The sequence below is a fragment of the Mauremys reevesii genome, linkage group 11, assembly GCF_016161935.1.
Source record: "Mauremys reevesii isolate NIE-2019 linkage group 11, ASM1616193v1, whole genome shotgun sequence".
Lineage (NCBI taxonomy): Eukaryota > Metazoa > Chordata > Testudines > Geoemydidae > Mauremys > Mauremys reevesii.
The window spans coordinates 1,112,721-1,131,231 of NC_052633.1; the positions used below are offsets into that span (position 1 = coordinate 1,112,721).

Below are 18,511 nucleotides of genomic sequence, written 5' to 3' on the forward strand. Positions count from 1 at the left end.
GTTTTGGGGGGCAGGGGTAGTGGGCACCACAGTTCCCCTTCAGCCAGACTGCGGCCACAGGGGTGAGAGCTAGTGCCTGCTAAGTTACTGATTTGCCTTGGGGTTGCAGCTGGGACCCCTCCAAACGTCTTTGCCTACTTCCCATGGTTCTCAGTGACCGTGGGGCAGTAGAAAGGAGGACAAGACGAGAAAGAAGGGAAGGAGTGCTGAAGAATTCCCCAAGGTCCACAGCATTCGCTATCAGATCAAAGCAGAACCAGCACACTGAGCTACTTCTGTGGCAACAGAAAGAGCAGATTGGAGCTGAAACACAGTAGCCTGGATTATGTAGGGAAGTTGTTTGGCAACCGAGAATTTTGCTCAATGTGATGCCTCTGTTGCCCTGGATGGATGGAGTTAACCCAATAGTCCTTTCCAGACTAGTGGACTGACTGCATATGGTTTTCACTCAGCCTAATCACTTGGACCTTAGAACTATCACAGCCTACAGTCGGGAAGGACTATCAAGGTACTTTTTTATTTTTAAATATACACACAAGATACATTTCAGGACAGAAAGTGTCATTTTAAGCATGGAGAGAGAACCAATACTGGCCCTATCAATCCTGACATTATCATCACTTTAAATAAAAATAAAATGAAAATATCCTGCCACTTGGACACCTCCCCCTCCCCAATATAAATGACAGTTTGTCATCTTCAGCTAGTCGCTAGTAAGGCAAAGTGACACCTAGATGGTGACAGGCCCCTAAAATGTCAATAATAGTAATAAACAATTGCCTTTACCACATAGCTGCAGTCACGTAAGCTGCTCCTGTCTTGCCGATTTCTCTGCACTCTCCTTTGAGAACTTCATGCACCAGGCCTTCCAACACTTCTGCAATGTCCTACAAAGATACTGAGAATGAGTGTTTGATATTTATACAGCATTGCACATAGGTGTCATTTGGGGGAAGGACTCTTTAGAACTGGTGAATGTATGTGGCTGGCAGTCAGAAAACCTATCTTTTTACTTGTAAACAGAGCAAACAATCTGGAAGTCGAAACAATATGGAACCCCACTATGCCATTTCGCGTCACTATCAAAATAACAGAAGTGTAAAACATTAACCCCACTAAAAAAGAAAAGCAACTCCTGAATTAAACCTGCAAAAAAGAGTATAACACATAAGTAATTGATTTTTCTTAATATCTCAAATGTAGTATTTTCATGTATGATACGTTTTTCTCCAAGGGGTACAGTTTCGATGGTTAATATTAATAAAACGAATCTAATTTAATTAAATAGCTACTTTCATTTCAATGGACTCGCCTTACCCTTCACTGAAATGCAGCCACATCTGAGGTGGAACACAGCAGCAATAGCACTGTACCAGGCAGCTTTACACAACAGTTTAGGATACTCATTGAAGAATCCCACCAAATCCAATTAAAACTGCAGGAGGAAGTGAGGGCACATCACACAGAATCACCCAAATCAGTCACTGGTATGTGTCCATGACTCAAAGTCAACACCCCTACTCTTGCGCAAAGGACCTCTGGTTTAGGTCTCATCTAGAAGATGACACACTGCTATTCTGGGGACTGGTTTAGTACGTGACTCACTAAAAAAAAAGTGCCACCTGCTGAATCACGATCAGTAGTTTTCGCACCATTGTAAGTTTTCATTAGAGGTCTCCCATCTAAACACTGACCATACGCAATCTTGCTTAGCCTGAAAGATTTGACAAGGTCATAGTAATAGGTGACATTTTCAGCATGGCTCATCAGACATTCGGCTCCCATTAATAACTGGAACCAAGTTTCCCCAAATGCCGCAGTGAAACTGTACCCAAGTTTCCCTTTGTTTCTGAAAGTTTGGGATAACAATTATCTGGAGCAGCGACTTTCTCTGGTCTCTATGATCTTAATACAAAGATTCAGAAACAGGAAAGAAATTGTCCAACTCCAGTATTGACAATTATGTAACAAAAGGGCCACTGAAATAATATTCAATATGCATTTCTCCAGAGCTTGTGGTTCCTAGGAGCAAGGTCTCTTACCAGGTCTGTGAACAGAGGCTGAGGTTTTGAAGGTGGAAGCTCAGGCTGCCCAATCGGCTGAAAGGGGGACTGTGCAGCAAGGGGCAATGGCGCTGGAGGACGAGGTAACAGTGAAGGCAAAGGCTGAGCTGGAGGCTGGACTTGTATCACTGTCCCTTCGGACTCCACACCTTTCTCTTCTAGCCTTCCTTCTGCAGGAAACATCCAGCCATTAACAACAACCAAACCAGCAGCAGTCTGCATAACTTTGAACTGACCGGAGTAATTCTCTTCAAAAGTTGGCTTGTTTGATAAATCACAGTCATAAATATGAGCTCTTATGAAGGCTCAGTGCACTGTAATTAACGGTAGACATTCTAGTTTGCATCAGATTACACACTGTATTAACTGAGAATTTATTTATGATGCAAAGACTATTTTAAGGACTAAGAAGGAATGAGCTTGGCACTTACACGTGCACGCTTCCTTCTCTTACGCACACTGAACACACAGCCTGTTTTAGGGGGTTATGGTTAACCAATATGATATTTTTGTATTTTGTCTGTCTGATACTGCAAAAGCGTAAACTCTATTTGCAACTTGTCTGCAAGGAGTTCATTACATTCTTGAACCAATTCTCAGTTTATTAATCATTCACAAGCATTTTGCTGCACGTGTTCAGGATTCAAGGTTCGACTTTTGTTGGTTAGTTTCTGACTGGAAACAAGGTATGGTTTCTACTCCCTGACTGGCCGAGTGAAACTTTTTAGAATCAGGTTTCACTACAAACACTCAGGGTGGGGAGCTCAAAATTTGATTTCCATTAATACATTTGCTGTTTTGAGGACACTCTTGCCACAAAGCTTGTTTGCTCGAATACATGGGGAAAGCAGCCACTGAAGCAAGTTGTGGTTTCTATTTCATTGACCATCCATGCAAAATTCACACAGCTTTAACCCAAGTAAATTGGGAAAAACCAACCAAACAAAATGTGACAAGACCTGAGGTCTCTGAGCAGCAGTTCAGATGTTGTCTATGTCCACCTGCTCTTACCTGTCACATTTACACTGGCTTTCTGGATGCTGCTGGCTGGTTCCCCAGCAGTGCTCCCTCCTGTGTACTTGTTCTGCCCATTGAAGCTACATACAGGTACATGGTGAGGTACTGGAGGTAATGCTCCTCCATTTACAATTTCTCCAATGGATGCAGTTAGCTTCTGCTTAACAAACAATGACTTTCTTGGTTTGGGCAATCCTTCAGACTCCAGGAAAGCTAAGCGATTCAGCTCCACATAACTAGTGGAAAAAACCAAACAAGCAGACAATCAGTGTTGTGACAGCTGGAGCCTGTACAAATCCTGGAGGACACAGGGAATGAGGTAAAACAATCAGATTTATTATTGTACTTTTCTTCACCCACCTGATTTTATAATTGTTAAAAAAAAACACTATTAACTTCACTGAAGATTACTTCTGTTTTGTTTTACTAAAAAAGCTTAAAATATGACAGTGGATGATAAACACAAAACAACAAGTGGTTTTAATGAAAGCTTTCCACACTCTCAGTACTCCTGGGAGGATTCTGTGCCACTGAGCACGCACAGAATTCATGTCCCCTGCAGATTTCTTTGCTTCCCCGCAGAAAAATAACTTTCTGACAGGGAAGCAAAGAGCAGTCACATACTACTCCCTAGCAGCGCAGGTACATTGTTTCAGGCACCAGGAGCAGCCGCTGGAGAGGTAAATCACTGTGGGGCTGAAGAAACCCCAGCCAGTGGTGGCTTCTACCCTGAGCCAGGATCAGATGCTAGTCCCATCTGAGCTGAAGGCAGGAGAGCATGGGACTTCCTCCTCCCCTGCAAGGAGTGGCTGGGGCTGTGTCAGACCCACCCCAGAAACCTCCCCCAGTTGCAGGAAGCTCAGCATCCTCTTCTGCTTCCTGCCCCCATCGCTCCTTAGCTGTCAGGGAAAGGGTTAACTGTACGGGGAACTGCTCCCCCATCCACTCAAACCCCATGCATCCAGACCTCCCATATCCAGACACCCCTGCCAAGCCTCACCTGGTACATCCAGAACCCCACTAGCCATCCAAACCCGGATCCCACCCACCTGAACTTCAACCCCTGCAGCTGGAGCCACCCTGCACCCTGCCTCTGGAACCCCACACCCCTGCACCCCCACTGAGCTCCCTGAACTCAAACCCCCACCCTGATGCCCCATCCTCTGCACCACACTGAACCCACACATCCAGACCCCCATGCCACTGACCCAACTAGCTGAACCCAGACCCCAACCCACCAAGCCCCACTCCACCAGCACCCAGACTCCCGAGACTCCCTCACACCCTGACCCCTCTGCTGAGCCCCAACCACCTTCACCTGGGAGCCCCTACAAAGTCCCATTGCCCCTGCACCTGGAACCCCGCCAAACAAGCCTCTGTGCATCCAGATCCCCCCCACACTTGGCCCCCCCACTGAGCTGCCTGCACCCAGATTGTCCCACACAGAATCTTCTCACCCCACACCTGGATCCCCCTCACTGAGCCCCTCCACACTTGGATCCTGCCTGGTTGAGCCTGCCTGCCCCACACCTGGTGTGCCTGGTGCAGAGGGGCAGGGCCAGGCCTTGTGCTGTGTCAGGGTTGGGTGCAGCCTCACCACTGAGTCCGTGTCCCGGGGGCGGAAGGGCTGCAGGGTGAGCTCCCACCTTTGTGCAGCCAGTGGCCTGTGCTCCCAACTGCCATGCTGGAACCTCTGCATTGATTTATTAGCAAATAAAACTTGCAGAATTTTAAAATATTGTGCACAGAATTTTTAATTTTTTGGCACATATTTTTTAATATTTTGGCACAGAAGGCCCTCAGGAGTAGTCTCAGAATATAAAAGCACTTTCTGCAGGTATTAGATATTGACTGTAACTTCACTTCTCCCACTGGACGAGTCCTAGCCTCAGAAAAGACTAAAAAAGAAAAGGCAACTTTTCCACGGGGCTGTGTACTTCCTATACTTTGCCCTAACACAGTGCCGTTCATTACACCACATGCCATGCAGCATGCCCTTCCCCTACCGCAGCCCAAAGAGGCCTTCAGAATGAAAAAAGCATATACAGTACCGTGTACACTATCCAAGCACTAGCTCAGTGAAACCAGGGCTCAGATGAGGCCAGGTTGGCCACCCAGAACCCCCTTCCCTCCCGCCCCCCCCCCCCTTTTTTTTTTTTTTTTGAGATTGCCATCTTACTGGGCTTACTTTCAAAAACAAAACCCTAGTTCTCATGGTCGTGTCTATACTACAAAAGTTGCACTAGTGTAACTAAATCAATTTTAAATTGATCTACTTCTGGTGCAAACATCAAATGCAGATGTGTTTAAAGTTTAATTCAGTCATTTACTGAAGCAAGCGAAACCACATTAAAACACTAATTTAGATCCTTCTATTTTTGCTGTACAACCTCCAGATTCAAGGCAGAACTCTCTCCCAGCTTGCCCAACTCGCAGTAGATCAGCCACTAGAGTTACTGACCAGCAGTGAAAGGTGCTCCCTCCCAAAGGCTGGGCCGGCTGCCTTCGCAGCACAGGGTGCTACAAAAGATGACCTTCAAATACATATATTTATAAAAACAAATGTACTCTAGGATTATGTAGTTAACGCCCCAATGTCCCTACATGAAGGGTGGGATTTCCCAAAGTGCTCAGCATTGGCTTAACCCAGGGGTTCTCAAACTGAGGGTCAGGACCCCTCAGGGGGTCACAAGGCTATTACATGGGAGGGTCGCAAGCGGTCAGCCTCCACCCCAAACCCCGCTTTGCCTTCCGCATTTATAATGGTGTTAAATATATTAAAAAGCGTTTTTAATTTATAAGGGAGGGCCGCACTCAGAGGCTTGTTACGTGAAAGGAGTCACCAGTACAGAAGTTTGAGAACCACTGGCTTAACTCATTTTCCATTTACATCAATGGTAAAACAGACCCTGACTTCAATGGCGGCAGCAGGGCCAACATTAAACACTCTGGAAAGTCCCACCTTACATCTTAGCCTGTGTTCTGAAGGTTTCTAATGACACAAATAGCGTGTTTGGGTTACCAGGAACATTAAGCACAGAATTTAACAGTGACTGGATAGTTACTTCATTTAGAGCTGCAAGTCACCTTTAATTCATGCAGCTGAGGTTTCCCGACAATCTTCTGCGTATTTTACTAACCACTACTGGTAGTAATGTGACAAAGCAGTCTGCCTTGTTAGCTCTAGCACCACTGGAAGGGACAGATTTCACGGCCAGAAGGGACTACATTGTGATCAGCTTGTCTGAGCTCTTGTATAACAAAAGCTAAAACTTCCCCCAAAATAATTCCTTTGGAAATAGAACAGATCTTTACAAAAAATAAAAATCCAGTCTTGATTTAACTCCTGTCTCTTTCCTGTTGCCAAGCTGCAGCTCTCCTCTTGGATCAAAGCTGTGTTTGTACAGCAGCGAGCACAACAGGACCCTGAACGAGGTTTATGGGCACTAACAAAAATACAAACTCTCCTTGCTCTTACCCATCGGACACACTCAAGCCATAGTAACTTATGAAATCGGTGGCTTCTTCGCAGTCTCTAAACAGTAGCATGCGAACCAAGTTATCCAGAGGAAAGACAGTGGATCTCTGAGTGTTCACAGTGTAGGCAATATTGAGAGACTTGAGAGCGTCTCTGCGTATCTGGGGGGAAAAAAAGCCAAATAGCTGTTAAACTTCTGGAAGACCTCATAAACTATGTATTAGACAGAGCTGCTCTTCACACCTAGAAAATTAAGAGGGTACTGTCAATAGGACAATCAGTTTTGAAACATTAGCCATTACCACCACCTTCAAGCATTCAAGTGGAAAGAAGTGTTTATATTTCATTTTCTTTTCACTTTTTGCACTGTTTGCTTTTTAGCTTTTACTCACTGTGAACAGTAAGCCATGCCTGGCCCCTTTCAAGTGTTCTCTTTTGTTTCTCATGCACTAGCACAAGTGCCTCAGGGTTTCCAACACTGAAGCACGGACATTTCCCAAAACAAGTCAAGGACCGTCTCTTTGTTCTCTGCTTGTATTGTGCCTAGCACAATGGGGCCTGGTCCATGACCTGGACTTCTAGGCACTATGACAGTACAAATAATGAGAATAAATGAGACCCCAAAATAATAACAAAAAAAAACAACCCAGAAAAGGTTCCATATTTTGTGGGATGTAAAATATATCAAATTTTCCAATGGTTATGCACTCACTCTGAAAGCAAACCTGTCTTTTAATGCTTTTTCTATTTTGCATTGTGGTGGAAAGGCATTTTGGTTGTTTCCTTTCTAAATCTGAGGTTTTTCTTAAATAATACGGCAGGCAGAACTATTAGGGTTTAATAGATATGCGCTGGGATTTGTGCTCTTTGAATCAACCCCGGCCCACACTGTATTATTAGATACTGGTACAGAAGAAACAAACTCCTTTTTCTCACCTGGTTGAAGTAACAGTGTAAGAGACAAGCATTCAGATAGGAAGCTGCTCGCACCAACTTGAAAAACCTTACAAAATTATTGCTGTTTAATGCAGCAAAGGCTTGAACTGCAAATCTGACCTCAGATGAGTTTCGGACAGCAGGTTGAAACTGTTGCACTTCTCTGTTGAGACAAGAAAGATGGGAGTTTTTCCACCTAAACTTTAATGACCTTAGCTGAACAGCGATCTCTGTGAATGTATTTTTTAAAATGGCCACTTTTAAAACACTCACACAATTAAAGATGCCTTGATAGCATAACTCTAATGCATTTAAATTAAATTAGTAGCAGTATCCTTTCGTCATTTATGCTCTTATGTAATAGTTCAATTAGCATTAACATAATGGTATTGTTGTTATGGCTGGGGAAGTGAATTCATTTTAAAATGTATGTATTTGGTCACACTCTGAAAAAAGAATCCCATGACTAAAGTTTTGTGCTTTTCTCAGCCCAAAAGGTGAGTTTTGAGTTACTTGCACATGGTGAAAAGAAAAAAGAAAAAGGTAGTATTGAAGCACTTAAAGAAATTTAATATTTTTCTAATTTCAGTTATTAGATATTCAAACAGACATTTATTCAAATGTTTATATTCAAAGGTTAGGTATTTTCTGGGTGAGGAAGAAGATTTTAGTAAATTCCGTTCACCCAGTTTGGGATTGGTAAAAAACCGAGGTTCTCTTTTTACTAAAATAAGTTAACGCTTTACGACAAACTGCAGGAAAAATGGCTGAAGTTTGAAATTTGTCCCATAAATAGTCCTTATTGAAAGAAAGTGAAAGTTTGAGAGGGTTGGGGTGAAAATGAATATGTTTTAGGCAACTGAAAAATAAGTTCTGAACATCTTCACTGAGCATCTGCAGAGTACAGAAGCCCTGCCCCTTTTATGACATCACTGCAAATTTCCCCAGTCCACCCTGCACTGCTGTTGTCAGGACGCACAAGGCTTGCATTAGACACACGCAGGAAAATCTATCTCCACACCTTACTCACAACCAGTGCCTTAACACCAGCAAAAACGCAGATTACAAACCTTGCAGAGAGAGCAGTTGTTAGGGTTTCTCTGTAATTTTTGTTCCATTCTGTGATATTCGGCAAATTCTAAGCTTACATGTAAAAATCTATAGTTTTCATTGACAATGATACAGCCATCACAATATAAATCAATGTGATGCTGACCTGCTAACCCAAGACATACAGAAAACTACCTCCAGTCCAACTGTTCCCAGCAAAGGTTTGAACGTGACCAGTGTTCCCTCTAAATTTTTTCTATCCATGTACGGAATGAATTTTATGTGCAGCACTGAGGGAATGTGCCGATGTGCACTACCAGTAGAAACCAAAACCCAAGATATAATATACTTCTTTTAAAAGTTACCATAGGATAATTACTCCAGCCAGGACAAGTTAAGCATTTTAGAACTCACCTCTCAAAGAATTAAATTTAAGCTTAAGAGAGAAATAAAATTATGAAATGCACAGACCAGTCAAAAAATTCAAACAACACACTTTGAAAGAATAAAATTACAGAGAATATATGTGCATTGCAGGAGGTACTTCTTGGTACTAACAATGCAAGTTTGTGTTGGGAAGTGAGTGTGAAAGAGGCAGAGAGTGAGCGTGTGTGTGTGTGTGTTCGTTCAGACTGCAGCAGCCACCAGCAGCTCCCTCTAACTCCTGAGCTCTGTCCCCCCCCATCCCCGTTCTGCAGAGATGGGGTACACGGGCAGGGGGGTTGGGGAGGAGAGACCCTGACATCAGCGCCCCCCCCACCCCCCCATATCCCCCTGCACAACAAGCAGCTGGCCAGAGGCTCCAAGGCAGAGGGCAGGAGCAGCGCGGCAGCAGGGGGAAGGGGCACCTGAACACAAGTTGCCGGATGTGCACGGCACTTGACTGACTCTTGTGCGCAGGGCCGGCTCTACAGTTTTCGCCGCCCCAAGCAGCGCGCCGAATTGCCGCCCTGGGCGGGGCAGTCCGTGTGCCCTTAGGGCGGCAGGCGCGTTGCGGTGCGGCGGCAATTCGGCGGCAGCTTCTATGTTTAGCTGAAGCCGCCCCGGACAGCTAAACATAGAAGCTGCCGCTGAATTGCCGCTGCCGCGGAAACGCGCCTGCTGCCCTAAGGGCACACAGACTGCCCCCCCCCCCCCGTGCCGGCAATTCGGCGCACTACTTGGGGGCAAAACAAGGGGGACTGCCGCCCCTTGCAGACTGCCGCCCCAAGCACCAGCTTGGAATGCTGGTGCCTGGAGCCGGCCCTGCTTGTGCGAGTGCACAGCTTAGAGGGAACCCTGAAAGTGACCCTCACCCACTACATTTGCCTCATTGAGAGGAAAAACAAAAACCTAATGGGAATGATTCAAATGCTAAAAAGATTAGAGCATAAACAGTTTCTTTCTTCTCTGCTCTCTCAAAAGTAAGTTACAGGAAATAAAATGCAAAAACTGAATATAGATAACGTTTTCACCTCTCTTAGCCAGATGTAACATCTCCATGATGACAATTTGTATTTTTAAAAATGTAAATGTAAAGCCTTCAGCTAAGACTTTCTAAATATGAATTCTATATTATAAAAATGTTCTGGAGACAAAAGATGAGGCAAGCGTGACAAGCTGACAATTCACCTGAGAATATCCCCCTTGTTGAGATTCAGCAGCACATTGTAGCCTCTGAACTCTGCTTCACTCTTGCAGTAAATACCCTTATTAGCCAGGTCCTGGTACATCTCCTTCAGGCTCTGCAAACATTTAGTCATGTTCTCGTTGTTGATCTTGGCATCAAAGGAGGACATGGGCTCCTCACACAAGTGGTGGGCACAATGAATATGAAAACGAGTGCACTTCTCAATCAAGGATACTGTTAGAGGGTCACAAAGATGTTGCTGGGTTATATCCTGGCCAGAAAGAAAAGCAAAACATTTGTAAATTTAGCAATAGTTACAAACGTAGCCAAATAGATACGTCATTTTGAATTCCAGCTGGAATTCATATTTTATATTTTTCACACAAGCATTCTAGAGAAAACTCTTTCATTTTGAAAAGATGAGTCTCTTTTTTACTTTTTGTTTAATTTTTAAACTGCCACGGGTGTATTTTGGATTCTAGCTGTCAAGTGGGTCCAAGTGCCAAGGCTTACCTTTCTTATTCCACGTGTCCTATTCCATACAAAGTCATACCACTCTCGGTAATTCCCTTCCCCTTGGTCCATGATTTGGATAACTAAATAGTCCATGGTCATGCACAACACCTCTGAAGGTCTCAGTTCATGGGGCAAGGGCTCCTCCTGGTCTGCCGAAGACCTGCTGTATTCCTTTATTGCAGCTGCATGGTTTACCTGAGAGAGCAGGAAGAAAGCAATCAAAGAAACACAGAGTGTACATCAAAATCCTGAGTATTAAGTTGACCGTGTTAACATAACTATTGCCAAATATCTACTTTCAGAACAGAGTAGGCTATTGAAAAAGAGTTTGACATTGTCCACGCTAGTGGCCAAACCACTATCAACCCTTGCTGTAGAGAACAGTATCTTTTACATAAGAATGGACATATTGGGTCAGAACAATGGTCCATCTAGCCCAGTATCCTGTCTCAGATAGTGACCAGTGCCAGGTGCCCCAGAAGAAATTATCAGAACAGGGCAATTTAGAGTGATCCATCCCATCATCCAGTCCCAGCTTCTGACAGTCAGAGGTTTAGGAACACACAGAGCATGGGGCTGTCCCTCTGACCATCTTGGCTAATAGCCATTGATACATCTAATCTCCATGAATGTAGCTAATCCTTTTTTGAACCCAGCTGTACTTTTGTCCTTCACAACATCCTCTGGCAATGAGTTCCACAGGTTGACTGTACATTGTGAGAAGTAGTACTTCCCCTTTTGTTTGTTTTAAACCTGCTGCATATTAATTTCATTGGGTGACCCCATGTTCTTTGAAGGGATAAGTAAACACTTCCCCATTCACTTCCTCATACCATTCATGGTTTTAAGAAACCTCTATGATATTCCTTTCCCCCCCCCCCCACCACAATCATCTCTTTTCTAAGCTGAACAATCTAAGTCTTTTTAAACTCTCTCCCCATGGAAGCTGTTCCATACCCCTAATCATTTTTGTTGTCCTTCTCTGCACATTTTCCAATTCCAATATACACCTCTACCTCGATATAACGCTGTCCTTGGGAGCCAAAAAATCTTACCGTGTTATAGGTGAAACCGTGTTATATTGAACTTGCTTTGATCCACTGGAGTGCGCAGCCCCGCCTCCCCGGAGCACTGCTTTACTGCGTTATATCCAAATTCGTGTTATATCGGGTGGCATTATATCGAGGTAGTGGTGTATCTTTTTTGAGATCAAGTAACCAGAACTGCAGAGAGTATTCCAGGTGTGGGTGTTGCATGGATTTATATAGCGGCATTAGGGTATTTTCTGTTGCATTATCTATCCCTTTCCTAATGGTTCCTAACATTTGGTTAGCTTTTCTGACTGCCACTAAACATTGAGTGGATGTTTTCAGAGAACTAGCCACAGTGACTCCAAGATCTCTTGCTTGAGTGGTAACAGCTAATTTAGACCCCATCGTTTTGTATGGATAGTTGGGATTATGTTTCCCAACGTGCATTACATGCATTTATCAATATTGAATTTCATTTAGCAGTTTGGGGCCCAGTCTCCCAGTTTAGTGAGATCCCTTTGTAACTCTGTGCAGTCTGCTTCGACCTTGGGTAATTTTGTATTATCTGTTAATTCTGCCACCTCAACGTGCATCCCCTTTTCTAGATCATTTCTGAATATGTTGAACAGCACAGATCCCAATACAGATTCTTGAGGGACACCATTATTTACCTCTCTCCACTGTGAAATCTGACCACTTGTTCCTACCCTTTGTTTACTATCTTTTAACCTGTTAAAGATCCATGAGAGGACTTTCCCTCTTATCCCTGCTTACAAGACTTAGTGAGCGACCCTGTCAAAGGCTTTCTGAAAGTCTAAGGACACTCTACCCACTGGATCACCTTTGTTCACAGGTTTATTGACCCCATCAAAGAATTCTAATAGACTGAGGCGGCATGATTTCCCTTTACAAAAGCCATGTTGTCTCTTCCCCCACAAGTCATGTCCATCTGTGTGTCTGATAATTCTGTTCTTTATTATAGTTTCAACCAATTTGCTGGTTCTGAAGTTGGGCTTGTTGGCCTGTAACTGCCGGAATCACCTTTAGAGCCTTTTTGAAAAATTGGTGTTACATTGGTTACCTTCCAGTCATCTGGTATAGAGGCTGATTTAAGTGATAGGTTACATACCACAGTTAGTTCTGAAATTTCATACTTGGGTGAATACCCTCTGGTCCTGGGGACTTCTTATTGTTTATCAATTAGTTCCAAAATCTCTTTTATTGACACTGCAATCTGGGGCAGTTCCTCAGATCTGTCCCCTATAAAGAATGGCTTCGGTGTGGGGATCTCCCCAAAGTTCTCTGCAGCAAAGACAGATGCAAAGATTTCATTTAGTTTCTTTGCAACAGCCTGGTCTTCCAGGAGTGCTCCATTAGCACCTTGACAATCCACTAACTCAAATGACTGTTTGACAGGCTTCCCGCTTCTGACGTACTTAAAAATATTTTTCTGAAAGTTTTTGTGTCCTCAGCTGGTTCTTCAAATTCTTTTTTTTTGCCTGCTTCATTATTATTTTACACTGGTCTTTCCAGAGTTTATGGTTCTATTTTCTTCACTAGGATTTGACTTCCAATTTTTAAAGGATATCTTTTTGCCTCTGCCTCTGTTACTCTCCTTTTTAGCCAGGGTTTCATTTCCTTTTGATCCTCTTACCTTTTTTTTTTTTTTTAAATTTAGGTATACATTTAGTTTGAGCCTCTATTATGGTGTTTTTAAATAGTCTCCCTGCAGTTTTCAGGCATTTCACCCTTGTCAATGTTCCTTTTCGTTGCTGTTTAACTCATTTGTGTGTAGGTCCCTTTTGGAAGTAAAATGCTACTGTGGTAGGTGTATTTCACATTTCCCCCCTAAAAAGATGTTAAATTTAATTACATTATGCTCACTATTACTGAGCTGTTCAGCTATATTCACACCCTGGACCAGATCCTGTGCTCCACTTAGGACAAAAGCAATAACTGCCTTTCCCTTTGTGGGTTCCAGGACAAGCTGCTCCAAGAAACTGTCAGTTATGGTGTCAAAAAATGTTAGCTCTATATCCCTTCCTGAAGTGACATGGACCCGGGCAATATGAGGATAGTTGAAATCTCCCATATTATTGCCTTTTCTGTGTTTGCAGCTTCTCTAACCTCCCTAAGCATTTCACAGTCACTGGTCAGGTGATCACAATCATCCGGGTCAGGAGGTTGGTAGTATATTCCTATTGCTATACTCCTAGTATTGAAACATGGAGTTTCTATCCATAGAGATTCTATGCACAGTTTGATTCATTTACAATATTACTTTATCTGAATCTATACTTTCACATGCTTTCTTTCAAGGACGATAAGACCATTCCTGAGAAACTAAATGAATTCTTTCCATTGGTCTTCACAGCTGAGGATGTGAGGGAGATCTGAGGAACTGTCCCAGATTGAGGTGTCATTAGAAGAGGTTTTGGAACAAATTGATAAATTAAACAGCAATTAAACAGCAGGACCAGATGGTATCACCCAAGAGTTCTGAGGAAACTCAAATGTGAAATTGCAGAACTACTACCTGTAGACTGTAACCTATCATTTAAATCAGCTTCTGTACCAAATGACTGGAGAACAGCTAATGAGACACCGATTTTTTAAAAGGGCTCCAGAGATGAACCCTGCAATTACAGGCCTCAGAGGCCTGTAAGCCTGACTTCAGTACCGGGCAAACTGGTTGAAACTATAATAAAGAACAATATTGTCAGACATATTGATGAACATAATTTGTTGCGGAAGAGTCAACATAGTTTTAGTAAAGGGAAATCAAGCCTCACCAATCTACTAGAATTCTTTGAGGGGGTCAACAAGCATGTGGACCAAGGGGATCCAGTAGATATAATGTATTTAGATTTTCAGAAAGCCTACATCAAGGTACCTCACCAAAGGCTCTTATGCAAAGTAAACTGCCACGGGATAAGAGGGAAGGTGCTCTCATGGACCGGTAACTGGCTAAAAGATAGGAAACAAAGGGTAGGTATAAATGGTCAGTTTTCAGAATACAGAGAGGTAAATAGTTGTGTCCCCAGGGGTCTGTACTGGGACCAGTCCTATTCAACATATTCATAAATGATCTGGAAAAAGGGGTAAACAGTGAGGTGGCAAAATTTTCAGATCATACAAAATTACTGAAGATAGTTAAAACCCAGACAGACTGCAAAAAGCTACAAAAGGATCTCAAAACTGCGTGACTGGGCAACAAAATGGCAGATGAAATTCAATGTTGATAAGTGCAAAGTAATGCACACTGGAAAACATAATCCCAACTATACATATAAAATGGCGGGGTCTAAATTAGTTGTTACCACTCAAGAATGAGATCTTGGAGTCACTGGCTCTTGTAGCAGATGATAGAACAAGGAGTAATAGTTTCAAGTTGCAGTGGGGGAGGTCTAGATTGGATATTAGGAAACACTATTTCACTAGGAGGGTGGTAAAGCACTGGAATGGGTTACCTAGGGAGGTGGTGGAATCTCCTTCCTTAGAGGTTTTTAAGGTCAGGCTTGACAAAGCCCTGGCTGGGATGATTTAGTTGGGGATTGGTCCTGCTTTGAGCAGGTGGTTGGCTAGATGACCTCCTGAGTTCCCTCCCAACCCTGAGAGTCTATGATTGTGGATAGTTCTCTGAAAAACAACCACTCAATGTGCAGTGACAGTCAAAAAAGCAAATAGAATGCTGGAAATAATTAAGAAAGTGATAGATAATAGGACTGAAAGTATCATGTTGCCTCTGTATTAATCCATTGTACTCCCACATATTGAATACTATATTGAGGTCTATAAAATCATGACTGGTGTAGAGAAAATAGATAAGGAAGTGTTGTTTACTACTACTCATAACACAAGAACTAGGGGTCACCAAACGAAATAAATAGGCAGTATGTTTAAAACAAATAAAAGGAAGTATTTCTTCACACAACACATAGTCAACCAGTGGAACTCCTTGCTAGAGGATGTTGTGAAGGCAAAGACCATAACAGAGTTCAAAAAAGAACTAGATAAATTGATGGAGAATCGGTCCATCAGTGGCAATTAGCCAGGATGGGCAGGAATGGAGTTCCTAGCCTTTGTTTGCCAGAAGCTGGGAATGAGCGACAGGGGATGGATCACTTGGTAACTCCCTGTTCTGTTCATTCCCTCTGGGGCACCTGGCATTGGCCACTGTTGGTAGACAGGATACTGGGCTAGATGGACCTTTGCTCTGACCCAGCTGGGCCATTCTTATGTTCTTATATAGTGCAACTCCTGTACCAGCCTGACCTACTGTGTCAGTCCTATATATTTTGTACGCTGGTATTAACATGTCCCATTGATTAGCCTCATTCCACCAAGTTTCTATAATGCCTATTAAATCAATATCTTCATTTAATGCTCGGCACTCCAGTTCGACCATCTTAGTATTTAAACTTCTAGTGTTTATATATTATACCAATTGTCCCCCATCTGTCATTTCTGCAGGTAGGGCCATCACTACTGACTTGATGGTATTTAATTTATTCATATAAAGGCTTTTGTATGGTTCCCACCATTATAGTATTTGAGCACTTTGCAAATTATAATGGACAATTCTCACCGCACCCCTGTGAGATTGGGCAGTGCTATTATACCTCTGTTTTAATGGTGGGGAACAGAGGCACAGAGAAACTAAGTGACTTGTTCAAGGTCTTACAAGGAGTCTGTGGCAGAACTAGGAACAGAACTGTGATCTCTTGAGACCCAGTCTAGTGCGTGAAACACAAACCATCTTTCCTCCCAAAAGATCCAGAGTGGCTTCAGTCACAGCTACGGCACTTCTCTTTGTTGCCTGAAGAGAAGGCTGCAGTGGTAACAGGGTGAGCAATAACTGTTTTGAGAAGGGAGAAATTCATCCCAAAATCAGCAGGGTGTCTTGTCAAGTACATCAGGAAAAAGTAGCATTCATCCCAGAATGAAATGGTGTATAAAAGCCCCTGGTCTCCTGAGACACACACATACGTGTCTTCGTCAGATTCAGTGGGATGAATGAGCTCTTGCTTACACCACAGACAAGCCAAGCTTCTGTATTTGGACTATAGGAATAAAAACGGATCAGGATATAGTATAACCAAATGCACAAATACAAAATAGGAGATAACTGGCTTGGCAGCAGCACTGCTGAGAAGAATCTGGGAGTTGTGGTGGATCACAACCTCAACATGAGTCAGCAGTGTAATGCTATTGCAAAAAAAAGCAAATGCAATTTCAGGTTGCATTAACAGAGGCATAGCATGCAAGTCACAGGAGGTGCAGTGCTGGTTAGGCCTCAGCTGGAGAACTGTGTCTAATTTTGGTCAGCAATGTATAGAAAGGATGTAGAGAAGCTGGAAAGGATCCAGAGGTGAGCGACAAAGAAGATCAAAGGTATAGAATGCAGACCATACGAGCAAAGTCTGAAGGAACATGTGAAAAGATGGGAGTTGTCCTACCAAGCGGGGGGTGAGTGCTAATGAAGACAACTCAATCAGTGTGGATGTGGCCTAATCCCAACAGTTGACAAGAAAGTGTGAGTATCAACAGAGGGAAAATTACTTTTTGTAGTGACCCAGCCCCTCCCAGTCTTTATTCAGGCCTAATTTGATGGTGTCCAGTTTGCAAATTAATTCCAGTTCTGCAGTTTCTCGTTGAAGTCTGTTTTTTAAGTTTTTTTTATTGAAGAATGGCCACTTTTAAGTCTGTTATCGAGTGTCTAGGGAGACTGAAGTGCTCTCCTACTGGTTTCTGAGTGATACAATTAGCACTGACCCCCCACTTGGTAAGGCAACTCCCATTTTTTCATGTGCTGTGTATTCATACCTTCCTACCGTATTTTTTACTCCATGCATCTGATGAAGTGGGTTTTGGCCCATGGAAGCTTATGCCCAAATAAATGTGTTAGTCTCTAAGGCGCCACAAGGACTCCTTGTTGTTTTTGCTGATACAGACTAACACGGATACCCCTCTGAAACCTGAAGGAACACGGTATGTTTAGTTTGGAAAAGAGGAGATTAGCAGAGGACAATTGAGCAGTCTTCAGATACTTGAAAGGCTGCCATAAAAAAGATGGAGAAAACTTGTTCTCTCCTCCCAGAGGGCAGGACAAGAGGCAATAGGTTCAAACTACAGCATAGCAGATTGAGATTAAACCTCAGGGGAAAGTTTCTAACGAAGAACAAAGGACAATGGAACAGGCGCCTAGAGAGGTTGTGGAAACTCCTTCCCTGGAGTTTGCAAAAGGAGGATGGATGGCTGTCTGTCCTGGATGGTTTAGACACAACAAATCCTGCATCTTGGCAGGAGGTTAGACTAGATGACCCTTGCGGTCCCTTCTAACCCTTTTGTGACACTATGCCCCATATTCTTCATGGAGATATATTTATGATATGGCATAACTAAATATGTTTTATGCAAGATGGGTCACGTGAGATATCATTGGAAAGGTTATTATGTACTGACTATGATTATCCTATTTGTATGGATGTATCATTTCTGTATCTGAAGTTAGGAATATTGACTATGTAACGATTATAACTGTGTTTGCATATGGGGAATGCCCACTGTGCAAAATGCAATCAATCTGGCTAGTTAATCAATGGGCCATTAGGGAGAACAATAGGACTTTGAAGATGCTAATCTCCCACCTTCCTGAGAAGCTTCCTGGGATGCTGCTTTGAGGTTGCAGCGTCATGTGATCATGTCACCTGGTACTGGATTCCATCTTGGACTACTAACATTTCTCCACGGAGAGGGAAAAAAAATCACACAGAGACAAAGGATTCCGGCTATATGTAAATCCTATTTA

The 18,511-nt window shown here is 43.1% G+C and overlaps 1 protein-coding gene across 1 annotated transcript in view; it reads right to left on the minus strand.

Moving 5' to 3' along the window:
• The window catches only part of LOC120375052 (minichromosome maintenance complex component 3 associated protein), a 74,965-nt gene that overhangs the window by 41,705 nt on the left and 14,749 nt on the right, over positions 1-18,511 (minus strand). The window contains exons 8-14 of the mRNA XM_039495638.1: positions 10,667-10,864; positions 10,156-10,424; positions 7,495-7,657; positions 6,559-6,719; positions 3,075-3,316; positions 2,043-2,233; positions 787-887 (exon numbers count right to left, since the gene is read on the minus strand). Of these exons, the coding sequence (XP_039351572.1) occupies positions 787-887; positions 2,043-2,233; positions 3,075-3,316; positions 6,559-6,719; positions 7,495-7,657; positions 10,156-10,424; positions 10,667-10,864 (1,325 nt within the window). The remainder of the gene's footprint in view (positions 1-786; positions 888-2,042; positions 2,234-3,074; positions 3,317-6,558; positions 6,720-7,494; positions 7,658-10,155; positions 10,425-10,666; positions 10,865-18,511) is intronic.